The sequence below is a fragment of the Melanotaenia boesemani genome, chromosome 18 (genome assembly GCF_017639745.1).
Source record: "Melanotaenia boesemani isolate fMelBoe1 chromosome 18, fMelBoe1.pri, whole genome shotgun sequence".
Classification (NCBI taxonomy): domain Eukaryota; kingdom Metazoa; phylum Chordata; class Actinopteri; order Atheriniformes; family Melanotaeniidae; genus Melanotaenia; species Melanotaenia boesemani.
Window position 1 is genome coordinate 12056568 of NC_055699.1, and position 12465 is coordinate 12069032.

The 12465-nt window shown below is 39.5% G+C and overlaps 2 protein-coding genes across 2 annotated transcripts; one reads left to right on the forward strand and one right to left on the reverse strand.

Moving 5' to 3' along the window:
- Window positions 1–1522: 1522 nt before the first annotated feature.
- Window positions 1523–8065, reverse strand: LOC121629159 (Golgi reassembly-stacking protein 1-like). The gene is made up of 9 exons (XM_041968744.1): window positions 7875–8065; window positions 7348–7428; window positions 6467–6670; window positions 6169–6255; window positions 5943–6073; window positions 3269–3407; window positions 3087–3195; window positions 2871–2993; window positions 1523–2416 (listed from the first exon to the last, which is right to left on the reverse strand). The coding sequence occupies exons 1-9, from the start codon at window positions 7938–7940 to the stop codon at window positions 2169–2171; spliced, it is 1188 nt and encodes a 395-aa protein (XP_041824678.1). The 5' UTR covers window positions 7941–8065; the 3' UTR covers window positions 1523–2168.
- A 1424-nt stretch (window positions 8066–9489) lies between these two features.
- LOC121629167 (chymotrypsin-like elastase family member 2A) lies at window positions 9490–11591 on the forward strand. Its single transcript, XM_041968753.1, has 8 exons — window positions 9490–9597; window positions 9709–9803; window positions 10243–10349; window positions 10459–10587; window positions 10765–10901; window positions 10986–11131; window positions 11279–11428; window positions 11507–11591. The coding sequence occupies exons 1-8, from the start codon at window positions 9564–9566 to the stop codon at window positions 11525–11527; spliced, it is 819 nt and encodes a 272-aa protein (XP_041824687.1). The 5' UTR covers window positions 9490–9563; the 3' UTR covers window positions 11528–11591.
- Window positions 11592–12465: the final 874 nt, after the last annotated feature.

The window sequence follows — 12465 nt, forward strand, 5'->3', positions numbered from 1 at the left end:
AAGGAATGAACTGCTACATTTAATCTATTTCACTTGAAAATTCTCATAATCAACGCTGGATTTTAATGCAGCAAGAAATTAAGTCTTCAGCTTTGTATCTACACCTTTTCATCCCTTTCCTCCATCCTTGTATTGCCCCCCCTCCCCTGTATTTTTTCTGTACTCATGCTATTTCATAATTTGTCATGCTGCAACGTTGGGCTAAGGCAACGGGCACTATGCTGGTGCCTGTGAGCTGAGCGTCTCGGGGGCTGAGATAAAGCTAAGCTGACGTGTGGGTTCAGCTACGTCACAGTGTCCTCTGAAACTGTCTCAGAGAGGGAAGAATAAGGAAGGCAAGGCATGCTCCTCCAGAGGTGCAGCCCCCTCCTTTGTACTCTTCACCTCTCAGCTCCTCTTGGCACACAGATGCTGGCTTTTGCCTTGGGCTGCCTCTTTTAAAGAATGCTATTTTACAGACCTCACGTGAAGACAGTTAAATATAAATTCACCTTGAAGATAAGTTTAAAAATAATCATATTAATTGCACGCATACACAAACCAAGGCTGAGCTGAAAAGGTGTTGATTTGACTGTTATGAGGTGTACATTTTTCAGAAATTTTAACATTGAAACATCAGCATGTAGGAAGATTCAAAGCTTTAAACCTGCTACTTTTTCATATGAATTTGATCCTGATTTACTATACTGTAGACTTACATCTCCTTCTTATCTTTCTTCCCCCACACAGTCTTTCTCTTTTCCCAATGGTGCCCATCCCCCCCTTTAAGTGAGGAGGAAAGTGGCTTGGTAAATAATTGAGGTATATTCCCCTTTTGCTACTGGATGGCTTCTCTACCTAATGTTTTCTTTAATTGCAACCCATTTTTGGCCGTGTTGATCTAGAATTAATGAAATGTATGAGATTTTGAGTTTATGTGGTTTGATTCCTGGCTGATATGTCAGAAGACAATGATTCTCTGGTATGAAATTTAACACTAATAATAATAATAATAATAATAATAATAATAAAACAGACCTCTACATAAATGCCTCATTTTAGGATTTACCATTTCCTGCTTCACATTTGAATGTTTACCAGCTTAGTAGACTCAAAAGGCAGGCTCATATGTCCATTGCTGGATTTATGGTGCCTCAGCACTGGAAGATATAAATTGTACACATGATAAAATGGCACTGGGTCTATAAGACATCAGCCTTTTTTTCCATCTGTAATTCAAGCTGCTCCTTTTCTGGCAGGTCTAAGAGATAAATCACACTGGTTCCACACAAAAGATATGGTTTTCAAAAGAGAGATGCACAGAAATATTTCATGGCTCCATCCATTTCTGAAAATGTGAGTCCTAATCTGTCATCATTTTTGAAGCTGCAGAGGAAAAACTCTGCTCAGATATAGAATGAGGCGTTTGCTGACACCTGCTGTCTGAAAGCATGAATCACTCTTCTGAACCCAAATGTCCAAGCTGTGACTGACATCATCTTCTCTTCTGTGGTTAAAAAAAAAAAAAAACTCAGAATTTGCACTTAAAAGCATTTTCTTTTATATAAATTTGCTTCCTTACATATAAACCTGAAACATTATTTCAATGAACCCATAGAAACAAAAGAAACACAAACGGAGCAGAAAGCTGCATCGAACGCAGCTCACTCATTTACACCAACTGAAACTCAAACATACAAATAAGTGAAGGTATTTCTCACAAGACACGAAGGCAGAAAGGCTTAAATTGTAAATGCCTGAGATTCAAAAACATATATATATACACCTATCCTCTAGAAAATAAAAACATAAATCCTTATTCTAAAAACCAAAACTTCAGCTTAAACTTCAAGTGTGATTATATTTAGTAGAACAAAGCTGCATATTCTTCACATGTGGCTTTTCTTGTGCAAATAATTCAACAAAGGCTTGATTTTGTCTGATACTGAAACATAAAGTATGCCTAAACTCTTGAGTACATTCATATTGCATTACAATCTGTATTTCAAGTCAATGTAATATTATTCTTATATGTTCAATTTAGTGTAAAGTAATGGTACTTGTATATAAATAAAATACTTGTAAAAATAAAAACTGTTCCAGTGATACAACTTAAAATTATGGATTACTCTTAATCCTCTTTTATGCAACTCAGCTGGGGAGCCACTTCTTTGTTGCCGCAGTTCTTTTTAAGTGTGTAACACAGCAGGCTCTGAGATATGGCCCGAGCTTGAAGGCTCAGAATGAACCTCCTGCATCTCTGGGATGCTTGTCATATTCTCTGTGGTGGCTTTAAGGTCAGTGGTGTTGTCTGCAGTCTCTGTGGTGCGAGTCGTGCTGCTGGTCAGGTCTAAACCACACCCCTGCCCAGTGTGCTGCATGTCTGGTTCTTCCTCCCTCTCTGGAGATGAAGGTCTTTGGTCGAAAGATGAATTATCTTTTAAAAGAAGAAGAAGAATGAATTATATAGAGAAACTACAGGAAGGAGCTGTAACTGCTGTGGTTTTAGATGCTGGATGTGAGGCAATGCAGCACTTTAATGTTAAGTGATGATGGGAGGGACCAGACGTGTTATAAATTCCTATGTTTAAATTAAAAAATAAAAACATAGCATGGTTATAGACTGCAGAAAAAGGTATGCTATTGCTATTCTGGCTGTGTTGCAAATATCCATGCAAGAAGTAATTTTCCATTTATTTTGGTGGAGTAGGTTGATTCTGCAGGGACAGAGAACAATGCACCAGATGAGGGGTTTAATGATCCCAGAACTGTAAGGCGTGTCAACAATTGCTGTTTTAAGTGCGCTCATTATTCTTTTCAAGCAAGATGGCATCATAAACACGTAATTGCTCTATTCAGCTGCACAATTTAATCACGACTGAAGCACTTACCAAAGCTACATTGATCACCCATGTCATCTCTGTAATTAGCAAACATGGAGCCGTGGGCCTCATCATTGGTGGAAATGACGTCTGACAAATTTGAAGTCGTGGCTTCAGGAGTGTTGGAAACGTCTGAAAACAGCATGACTCAAATGTCAATTTTTTTGTGTGTAAACTCACAAAATATCAATCAGATCAATATGCTTTCAGATTAGATGTGGTTACCCAGGTCTGCAGCCTGCTGTGCAGGTGAGATTGCAATCTGATTGTGCGCAACTCCCTCAATTTGTGAACCTGCTTCATTAGATTGGCCACTTTTAGCTATAGAAGGCACCTGAGGAGACAGAGAATTATAGAAGTGCCTACAAAAGAATAGTTTTTAAATAAAAAGATACAATAACCTTTACCGCTCTATGGTCAGCTGATGCTCCCTCTTCACCGCTGTCAGTGACCTCTGGTTGAAGGAGACTTTTATTCTGGGAGTTAAGCTGGACTGGATGGGTTGGAATCCTGTGCAAGTAGCCATAGCCAATACCACAACCTAAACTAAAACGTAGCACAAGAGAGGCACCGGTAATGCAGTCATTTACTTCGCTTATCAAGGCTTTTAATGGAAAAAGCAACAGAATTAGGCTTTTTATTTTAAACCTGTCCTGCCCCCCAACCCCCATCTATCCACCCCATAACCCCTCACTCAGCCTCCACTGCGCCGTACACAGGAACACTCACTTTCACACATCCACATCACATTAAACCCTCCCACCATGCCTTGTGGGAGACAACCCCAGTGGACCAGAGGACAGTGAGCCCCAAATCCGGCCGCCACCACCATGCCCAGTCACCCCTCCACCACATCCCACCAGCCAGCCTGGATCCCAGCCCCTGGGGCAAGCATCTCCCTCCACCCATCCCCGTAGACACCCAGGGAACAGGGGTATGAGAGGACCCCATTGCCCTCACTTTCCCTGCTCATGACTGTTTTTGAAGTGTGCTGCTTGCGATTTAAATGGGGGGGGATTAAAACTGAGAGGCGAGTCTCCTAGGGTGCAGCCAGGGTGCTCCCCTCCACTCAGCACGACGCGCACATATCCCAAGTCCCTACATGTGTGTGTATGTCTGTGTGTGTGTGTGAGAGAGAGAAACAGAGAGCAGGGAAGGAGAGAGATCCAGGGATGTAAGTCCAGAGGGAAGCGAACCTCCCTCTAGAAGGTGAGCCGTTGGTGGCAGTAGGCACCCCTATTCCCCAGGAGGCCCCCCAGGGTAAGACAGGCCAGGAGCAGCCGTCGCCCACAACCGGGCCACATAGCAACCTCAGCCAATGACCCGAAACCGACCCCAGAAAGCACCCACCCACCACATGCCAAGGGGGGAAGGGGGAGGGGGAGGAGAACAGTGGGAGAACCCAGACCCACGGTACACCACCCCCAGGCCCACCCAGGTCTCCCCCAACAGCAATAAATTCTGCTAGAAAAGATTTTGGATTATTCAAACCATGCAAAATTTAGATTTGCAGTGAATTTCAATTTTAAAATTTTTATTCTCCTGAATGAAGATGACAACTGCAACCAAAAGTCAGGTTTTTCTTCAACAACAACATTTCCACGAACATGCTGAGTGTTTTTCATTTCTTTCCCCAGATCGAAGCCCCTGTGTCCTGCCAATTCATTTTCATCTCATCCAACGTTTTGCAAAGGAAAGGAGAGCTGTGGTGTGTCTGTCTTTGGGAGGAAATGTATCCTTGTTCGGCATCCATAGACACAGTTCTTGTGCAGCATCTTATCTTGAGATGTCCTTATAACATGAGATGCCAGAATGATCAATCAGAAACCCTCAATTCTTGGTTACAGCTATGACTAGCAATAGACTACTTATTACTGACTTGAACTAAAGTATAAACTTATCTTAATGTATCTTAAGATGCTTGAAAACATAGCAAACGTTCTAACAATTATTTAGAATAGCACAGAAACTGGCTTCATGGTGGTGGTTTTCAGTAGAAATATAGATGTGATTCTCCAAAACTTCATCACAGAGGTGCATGTGGAGCTAAGAGGTAGAAAGCAGTGCTCAGCCCAGATTGTTTGGCAGTCAAGCTACTAAACAGAGATTAAAGGGCAGTTACCGTTACCAATCGTTAAAAGAGATGGATGATAATTCTTCAGAATTGAAATAAAATCACAGCCCTTTCCCAAGAGCGGAAGAGCATTGTAGATCCATGCCAATAAAAGCAGACTGAGATCCTGCGAGTTCCAAATGGAGTGAAGTCTGCAATCTTCACCCGCTGTCTCAAAATGTAAAACTTTAATCCCACATCCTAAGATTTATCTCTTCAAACTACGCAGAAAACTTAAAAATATGCGTCTAAAGATGCTCCTGCGTGCATTCAGTGACATTCTCAACGATCAGAACATGCAATTACTCACTTTAAAAAGTGACAGCCAGCTTAAGTCTGGCACTGTGGCTAGAACTGATTATATTTTTGGCTTGGACCGCTAACAGCGAGGTCTGCTCTACTTTGTATAAAAAAATAAAGAAAGCTTGAATCAAATATACCAAAAATGTGTGTGATTCTAATAATATTCCTGACAATGAATGGTTTGATGTGTCATTTCTGTTAAATGTGACAGGACATAAAGTTTAAGCTACATATTGAGCTTAGAGACACTCAATCAGGCTGCATGTGTTGCCAAATAAGGAGAGTAGAAAAGTTCATTCATAAATATTGGCAGATAATATTTTCTACAAGCTGACATCAAAGGTCTGAAATCTGAAGTAGCATTTTCTTGATGGAGTCATTTCATTAGACTTTACAAATGAGGAAAATGTAGGTTTATCAACGGAGTTTATGACAATTTTCCAGTGGTGGTTTTTTTCCGTGGTTGAGTGTGTATCATGTAATGTTTGTAAACAAGAAACCCATAATTAACATTTTTTTTTCCTCTTTGGTTTACACAGTTTCCAGCCAGAAGAATTTTACTGGTCTGACAAAAACATTCACTACAAATCTAAATTTGGATCACATATAAAGCATTTCAAATTTAACTGTATAAGCTTTAATTTGAGCACAGAATGAATACCAACCTTCCCTCACCTCCCCATGCTCCATTGGGAGTCACCACTACCTCCCTGCACTGTTCATTCTGTGTGTTGTAAACTAACAGCTTCAAAGGTTTCCCCTCACTGCCTTCAATCAGGGAAAAGAAATCTTCTGACTGCAGGGGTTAGACAAAATAGATCATTTTATGACATTTGCATTTTTATTATGATTTGTTAATATAAAATTAAAGTAGAAGACAATATATCTTACATCTTGTAACACCTGGTCAGCTCCGACAATAAAGTCACTGTGTGCAATGAGTCCAGCCAGTGATGCGGGAGAGTTGGCTTCCACATCCTAAAAGGCAAAAAAAGCATTCTTCTTCAAAACCACTGAATGAATCAAAACCAAGTTATCACTGGATGTATATATATATATATATGTTTGTTTGTTTTACGAATAAAAAATAACATAATTGTCCAAAACAAACAAACAAACAAACAAAAACATGTTAAGTCTTTTATGTGAGAGCCAAAAGTTAGCAGGAGGAAAAATAGACTTGACTTACCAAAACATGCCACACGTTCTCACTGGCTCCCTCAAAGCTACAGAAGCGTACGCTGGCGCCCAGCAAACCCTTACCACCCCACATGTTACTGGGCGTCACCTCCAGCTCCCTCACCCGCTGGGTTTTTGAGTTGTACACTTCGAGTTTGACCGCTTTCTCCACATTGGCCTTCAGGAGGTCTTTCAGCAAGTCGCTTTCTTTATTCTGAGGAAACAAGAGGAATGTGGGTAAATCCAGCTGTGTCATTGTAAGGATGTTGTGTATGCCAAAATGAGATTATTGTAGCAGACTGGCCACAATTCCTGCTGAGGCTATAATTTAAATTTGAAGTTTTCATTTTATTGCGAGGGATAGAAACTGATCTGCCTTGGTGGGTTTGCAGTAAAACACAGAAGAGAAACACACAACACTGGATAATAAAAGTTCAGAACATAAAAAAAAATCAGGACAAAATAATAATGTTCCAGAAGACCAAAGGCTTATGTTGTGTAAAGTTTGTTTGTGAAATGTAAATATTTAGGTCTTGTAATACAAAACCCTGTGAAAGTAGTGAAATCAACCACATATACAACAGTTGTTTAAAGGTAAGGCTTTAAAACTCATCTGCAAAAATAGGCTGAAGGATTTCCATTACTGTTACACAGCAATGATGGTCTCCTCTGAATGGTATTCCCACCATATCTCTATATTTTAAGGAACTACTTCATAATTGCAGTATTATTTATAAAACTATGTCCTAAACTAATCTTTCAATTTCCAGATTCAGTTACTATTTTCAGTGTCATATGAATGACCAGTTATTGCTACGGTATAATTATTTGCATTTACTACAGGGACATGCCAAACCGCTGCAGATCTAAGCATCACAAGCATCTACTCACAAGTCTGGTGTTTCCTATAGAGAGAATGAAGTCAAAGTAAGGCTCCAAACCAGCCTTCTGTGCAGGTGAGTCTTCTTGAACCTGAAATGTGAAACAACACATTTGCGATTTAGTACTTTGTCGCCCCCCTGTGTCAACTTCAGGCACTGCAGATTTCAGTTTTTTTTGGGGGGGGGGGGGGTTCCTGATTGCTAAACCTGGTAAAGCTCAGGCTACTAGCATGGTGACACTTTTAAAGTTACTTCAATATTTATTGAGTAAAGTTTCTACAGTGAACACTAACTACTTCTGTTATCTAGAAACGCTTAACAGCTTGGATTTATGCCAAATGCCACCTCATCATGGGCGGATACCACTTAGGACTGACCACGGTTTTTAAGAGCACACTTTTAAAGTAACGCGTCCGGCTCTTTAATGATCAACATTGCAGCTAATTTAGTTTAAGTCAAGCATAGACAGCTGTCAACGACCTTAAATGAATAATTCCCGTTTAAACAACCCCTATAACCTTGCACGCTACAACGTACCCCGTGAACATGATATCCACTGTTACTCCCACCGTCCGACAAAAACAAACTCTGCGATATCCCCATGGCCTTCAGCGATTACAGTTAAAACTAAATGTCACTGAGGTAGAACTGTTATAAGCTTGGTAACACTTAACAACAAAAGGAGACTGATAGAAGCAAGGTGTTGGAAAGCTAGGCAAAGCTAATAAATAAAGATACCGGAAAAATCGAACCTGTCTCAGTGCTTCGAGCGGAGCAGAGCAGAGCAGGAGAACTCCTGTCGATTAGCTGCCCTTCTCAGGGTTTCTACGCGGTTGCTTAGCAACAGACAACACCGATGCAGAAGCATTACAAGCTAGCTGATTCCTCAAAACTGATTTTGCGGAAGAAATATTATGATTAGTGCTAACACGGAGCTTTACGAATACTCCATACAAATGTACATTGTGCAATTTACATAGAACTTTATGAGGGGAACATGTATTTAAAGTTATACAAGGCTTTAATACAGAATAACTGTCTAAGACGATACTGATATGTATGACTATATTTGTAAAAATGTTAAAATGGTCTCAAAACATCACCATCAAGATGTTTACTTTGTTCCACCAACAACCAAAATTTTTTTTATAATTGTAAATGATAATCTCTTGAGTAAAATAACCAATTTGGCACATTTTAAAAACTTCCATCCAAATCTATACCTGCTTTTTCTAATACAGGGGGCTGGAGCCTATCCCAGCTACTACTAGGTGAGAAGCAGGGGACATCCTGGACACCCAGTCCATCTCTGGACTAACACAGTGATTCATACCCACTCCTTAAGAGATTTTGGAAACACCAAATAACCTAATATGCATGTTTTTGAAATGTGGGAGGAAGATGGAATACCAGGACAGAACCCATTCATGCATGGGAAGAACACACAAGTTCCACACAGAAAGACCCTTGCCAAGGCATTCAAAAACCTTGCATTATAAAAAAATTTTCAAAACATCCATTCATTCATCCATACATCCATTTTCTATACCAGCTTATTCCAATTTAGGTTTGGGGCAGGGAGTCTGGAGGTTATCCCATCTGTTATCAGGCAAAAAAAATCGGGAACATAATTTTTTTAATATTAATTTTGTGCAATGAATTACATAAAATACACATATGTTTCCTGCTGAAATAAAATTAAATCTGCCATTCATAGTTTGTGTTTAAATAATAATAATGTTATAGTTTGTAGAACATTTTCTTCTTTAGATTGTATGTTGATTTGTCAGACATTTATCTGGTGGAAAATTTCTGTGTGACTCACATGTTTCACAGATGGTTAAGTTGACTTTGCCTCACTGTGGCCGCACGCCATCCACAAACTCCAGCTGCCTTTTTCTCCCACAATGATAATGAATGAAGATAAGAAATAAGTCATCTTGTTTCAAAGTTATTCAGTGCTTAAAATATTAATAAGATAAATATATATGAATATATTTAGGGATTTTGATGACGTCTGAGAGACTGACTAATGCTCTCACCAGTATCAGATTTTCATAATTATGTCCTGATTGTGGGCATGTCTTGTAGAATGACCGCATGGATTGCTGACTTTGGCAGGTAACTTAACATCTGTGTAATATGGAGGACTTTTTGAAGGTCTTCCAGTGTGACACTGATATAAATAGTGTAAAGCCCACTAAAGTTTGACTTCACTCCTCCAAGATGATTTGCCTCTTGGCTCTTTTGTCATGGACAGGTAAACCTGTAGTAAAATCTATTTTCATAATTTAGTTTTTTTCTTTACTGTTTGTAGTTTTTGTCAATGACACTACCATGTCCTCTGTGTGCATCCATGTGTGCATTAAAGTGCTGGCTTGTGCCGAAGAACCCTTTAACCATAATGTGCACAATGGAAGGGTCATAGGAGGAAGTGATGCTAAACCCAACACTTGGAGATGGCAGGTAAAGCATCTGTGCAATACTGTTTTCTTTATCTATATAGACATTGACAACATTTTACTGAGTAACAAATGCATCAATGCACCAAACATTAACCTAACATTTGCCTTGGTCTGTAGGCAGAGCTGTGTAGTGGTGTTACAACATACCAGTATTACGGTTGTATCAAAAGAATGAAATATAAATATTGTGTTGATAATACAAATGTTATGATAATGTGATTTGATCTCATCTAATGAAACCATCATCATTACTTTTAGTCTGTAAAGCTGCTTACTTTCTATTTAAAGTGTATTCGACTGCCCCCCAAAAAGAGACAAAAAAAAAGAAAAAAAAAAGAAAAAGAAAAATTGGTCTGATAATTTTTTTCAAGTTTTCTATTAATCTTGCAATAAAATTGTCATCTTAACTGCTTAAAACTGCTGTGTCTGGTTTCTCTCAGGTTTCTCTGCAGCTGGATTCATACAGTGATGGCTCCTTTGGCCACATCTGTGGAGGCAGCATTGTTGATAGTTTCCACATCATGACTGCAGCTCACTGTATCCTCAGGTTTGGGCTTTTACGTGTCACATCTTAGATGCATACTGTATTATCAGCTGGACTGGATAATTGAGTGTAGATCATCATTAAAAGCTCTTTTCTCTGTTGTTCCTCTCAGCATGGATGCTAATCAGTATCGTGTAGTGGTAGGTGAGTATAACCTATTTGAATATGATGGCAGTGAGCAGTTCATCCGAGTGGAAACAATCATTGTCCATCCTGACTGGACCGGCGATCTTGCCAAAGGGTAAAGAACCAAAAGATCATATTAACTCACTCAAGTTAACATCTGATTTATATTCACATTGATTTCTGGAGGCATTGCCAGTTTTCCTTTACAATTTCATTTTTACTCCTGATCACTTTTTAATGTAATCCATGAGGCTACTTATAAGCTAAAAAAATGTTTTGATATTCCTCTCAGAAATGATATTGCTCTCATGAAACTGGCCAACCCTGTGTATAACAACGGCTATGTGGATATTGCAAACCTTCCCTACCCTGACCAGATGCTGCCTCATGGTTTCACCTGTTACATCACAGGCTGGGGATTAATGGACTGTGAGTACACACATACAGGCACATGCACGTTAATATAAATACATGGAAAAAAGAAATGTCAACACTCTGCCTTTGCTCACCCAGACATAGGAAGCATCCCTGACAAACTGCAGGTGGCTCCCATTGATGTGGTGGAGCATTCAGTCTGCTCCCAGCCTGAGTGGTGGGGTGACATCGCTCTGAAAACCATGGTGTGCGCTGGAGGGGACGGAGTCATATCAGGCTGTCAGGTATAGAAAACAGTGACGACATTATGTGTAATATTCCTGCATTTTTAAAATGTTTTCTAATGTCTATTGCTTGATAATCTCAAGCACCATCCACTTCGATGCATGGCAATTAATACTGACAGATATTCTCTTTGTTTCCTGTGCTAGGGCGACTCTGGAGGTCCCCTGAACTGCTTCACGGATGGAGCCTGGAGAGTCCATGGTGTCGTCAGTTATGGACCAGCCGGCATGTGTAACCAAGTGTCTAAACCTACTGTCTTCACCCGAGTCTCATCTTTCCTCGACTGGATGTATTCAGTAAGCCTTGTGAAACCTCCACCATTGTGTTTTATTATTATTTACTACTATTATTCATTTTATTTTCTCTTTTTTTAGGCTATGGGACTAAATCTTTAGATTGCAGAATGCTTTCTTCAAGTTGTCAGATGGAACCAGTGAAATAAAATTCACCAGCAACTCATTCATCTTTTACTTGCAGTTCTTAAGATAACCAAAAGGGGGCAAGAGTGTGTTTTGTTTGTACTAAACAACACAATAGTTCTTTTTGATGCATATCTTAGCACTCCTGTACTTCCCCTCAGTTTCAGAAATACATTTCTTTATGAATGTATGTTGTGTTGCTGTGTTTGGCTCACAACCAGTCTACAGTGTATAGAGGACAGCCAGAGGCTGATCCTGATCTTCTGACCTCCCAAGCTGGAGCCTGAGATGATGGAAAATTCCAAAGAATGTTTTAAACCAAAGATAACAGGGAACAGACCTCTATCGGACTAAAAAGACCTAAGTGCCAAAGAGGTAAATAGTTTTTTATGTTGTCGGGATTAAAGACAGCCAAAAGATTTGTACAATGTTTGCCTCAACAAAAACAAAGTGTCCTAACAAGAGCCAAACTTTTATCTTAATTGTGGCCAAATGTGGGCTATATGGAGTCACAGACTTGACATTACCTTCTTGGCTGGAATTTGGAGCCATATGTTTGTGATGGTGGCTAGCAGACTAAAGTATGACATCATATTAAGTATTTTTCCTTTAAGCCATGTATAGCAGAAACTACAGATATGTGTTATGTGGGTTAAGTAAAAAAGTTGTTTAAACTAAATACGGTATAATTCAGATTTTCTTTAATGCTCTTGTTTTTATGTAATGAGTGAGAAAAAAGGCTTTGTGATGACTTAAAAAGCAGCTCTTTAACAGTCCCTGCCTTATTGTTTAGGTTAAAACTAATGGAGATGCCCCATTTTTACATTGTAAAAATGTCCGTCTAACCAAATCTTACAATCTCATATCCAGCCAAAAAGTCATTTAGATCTTGTTTTGAGAATGATATAGGCAAG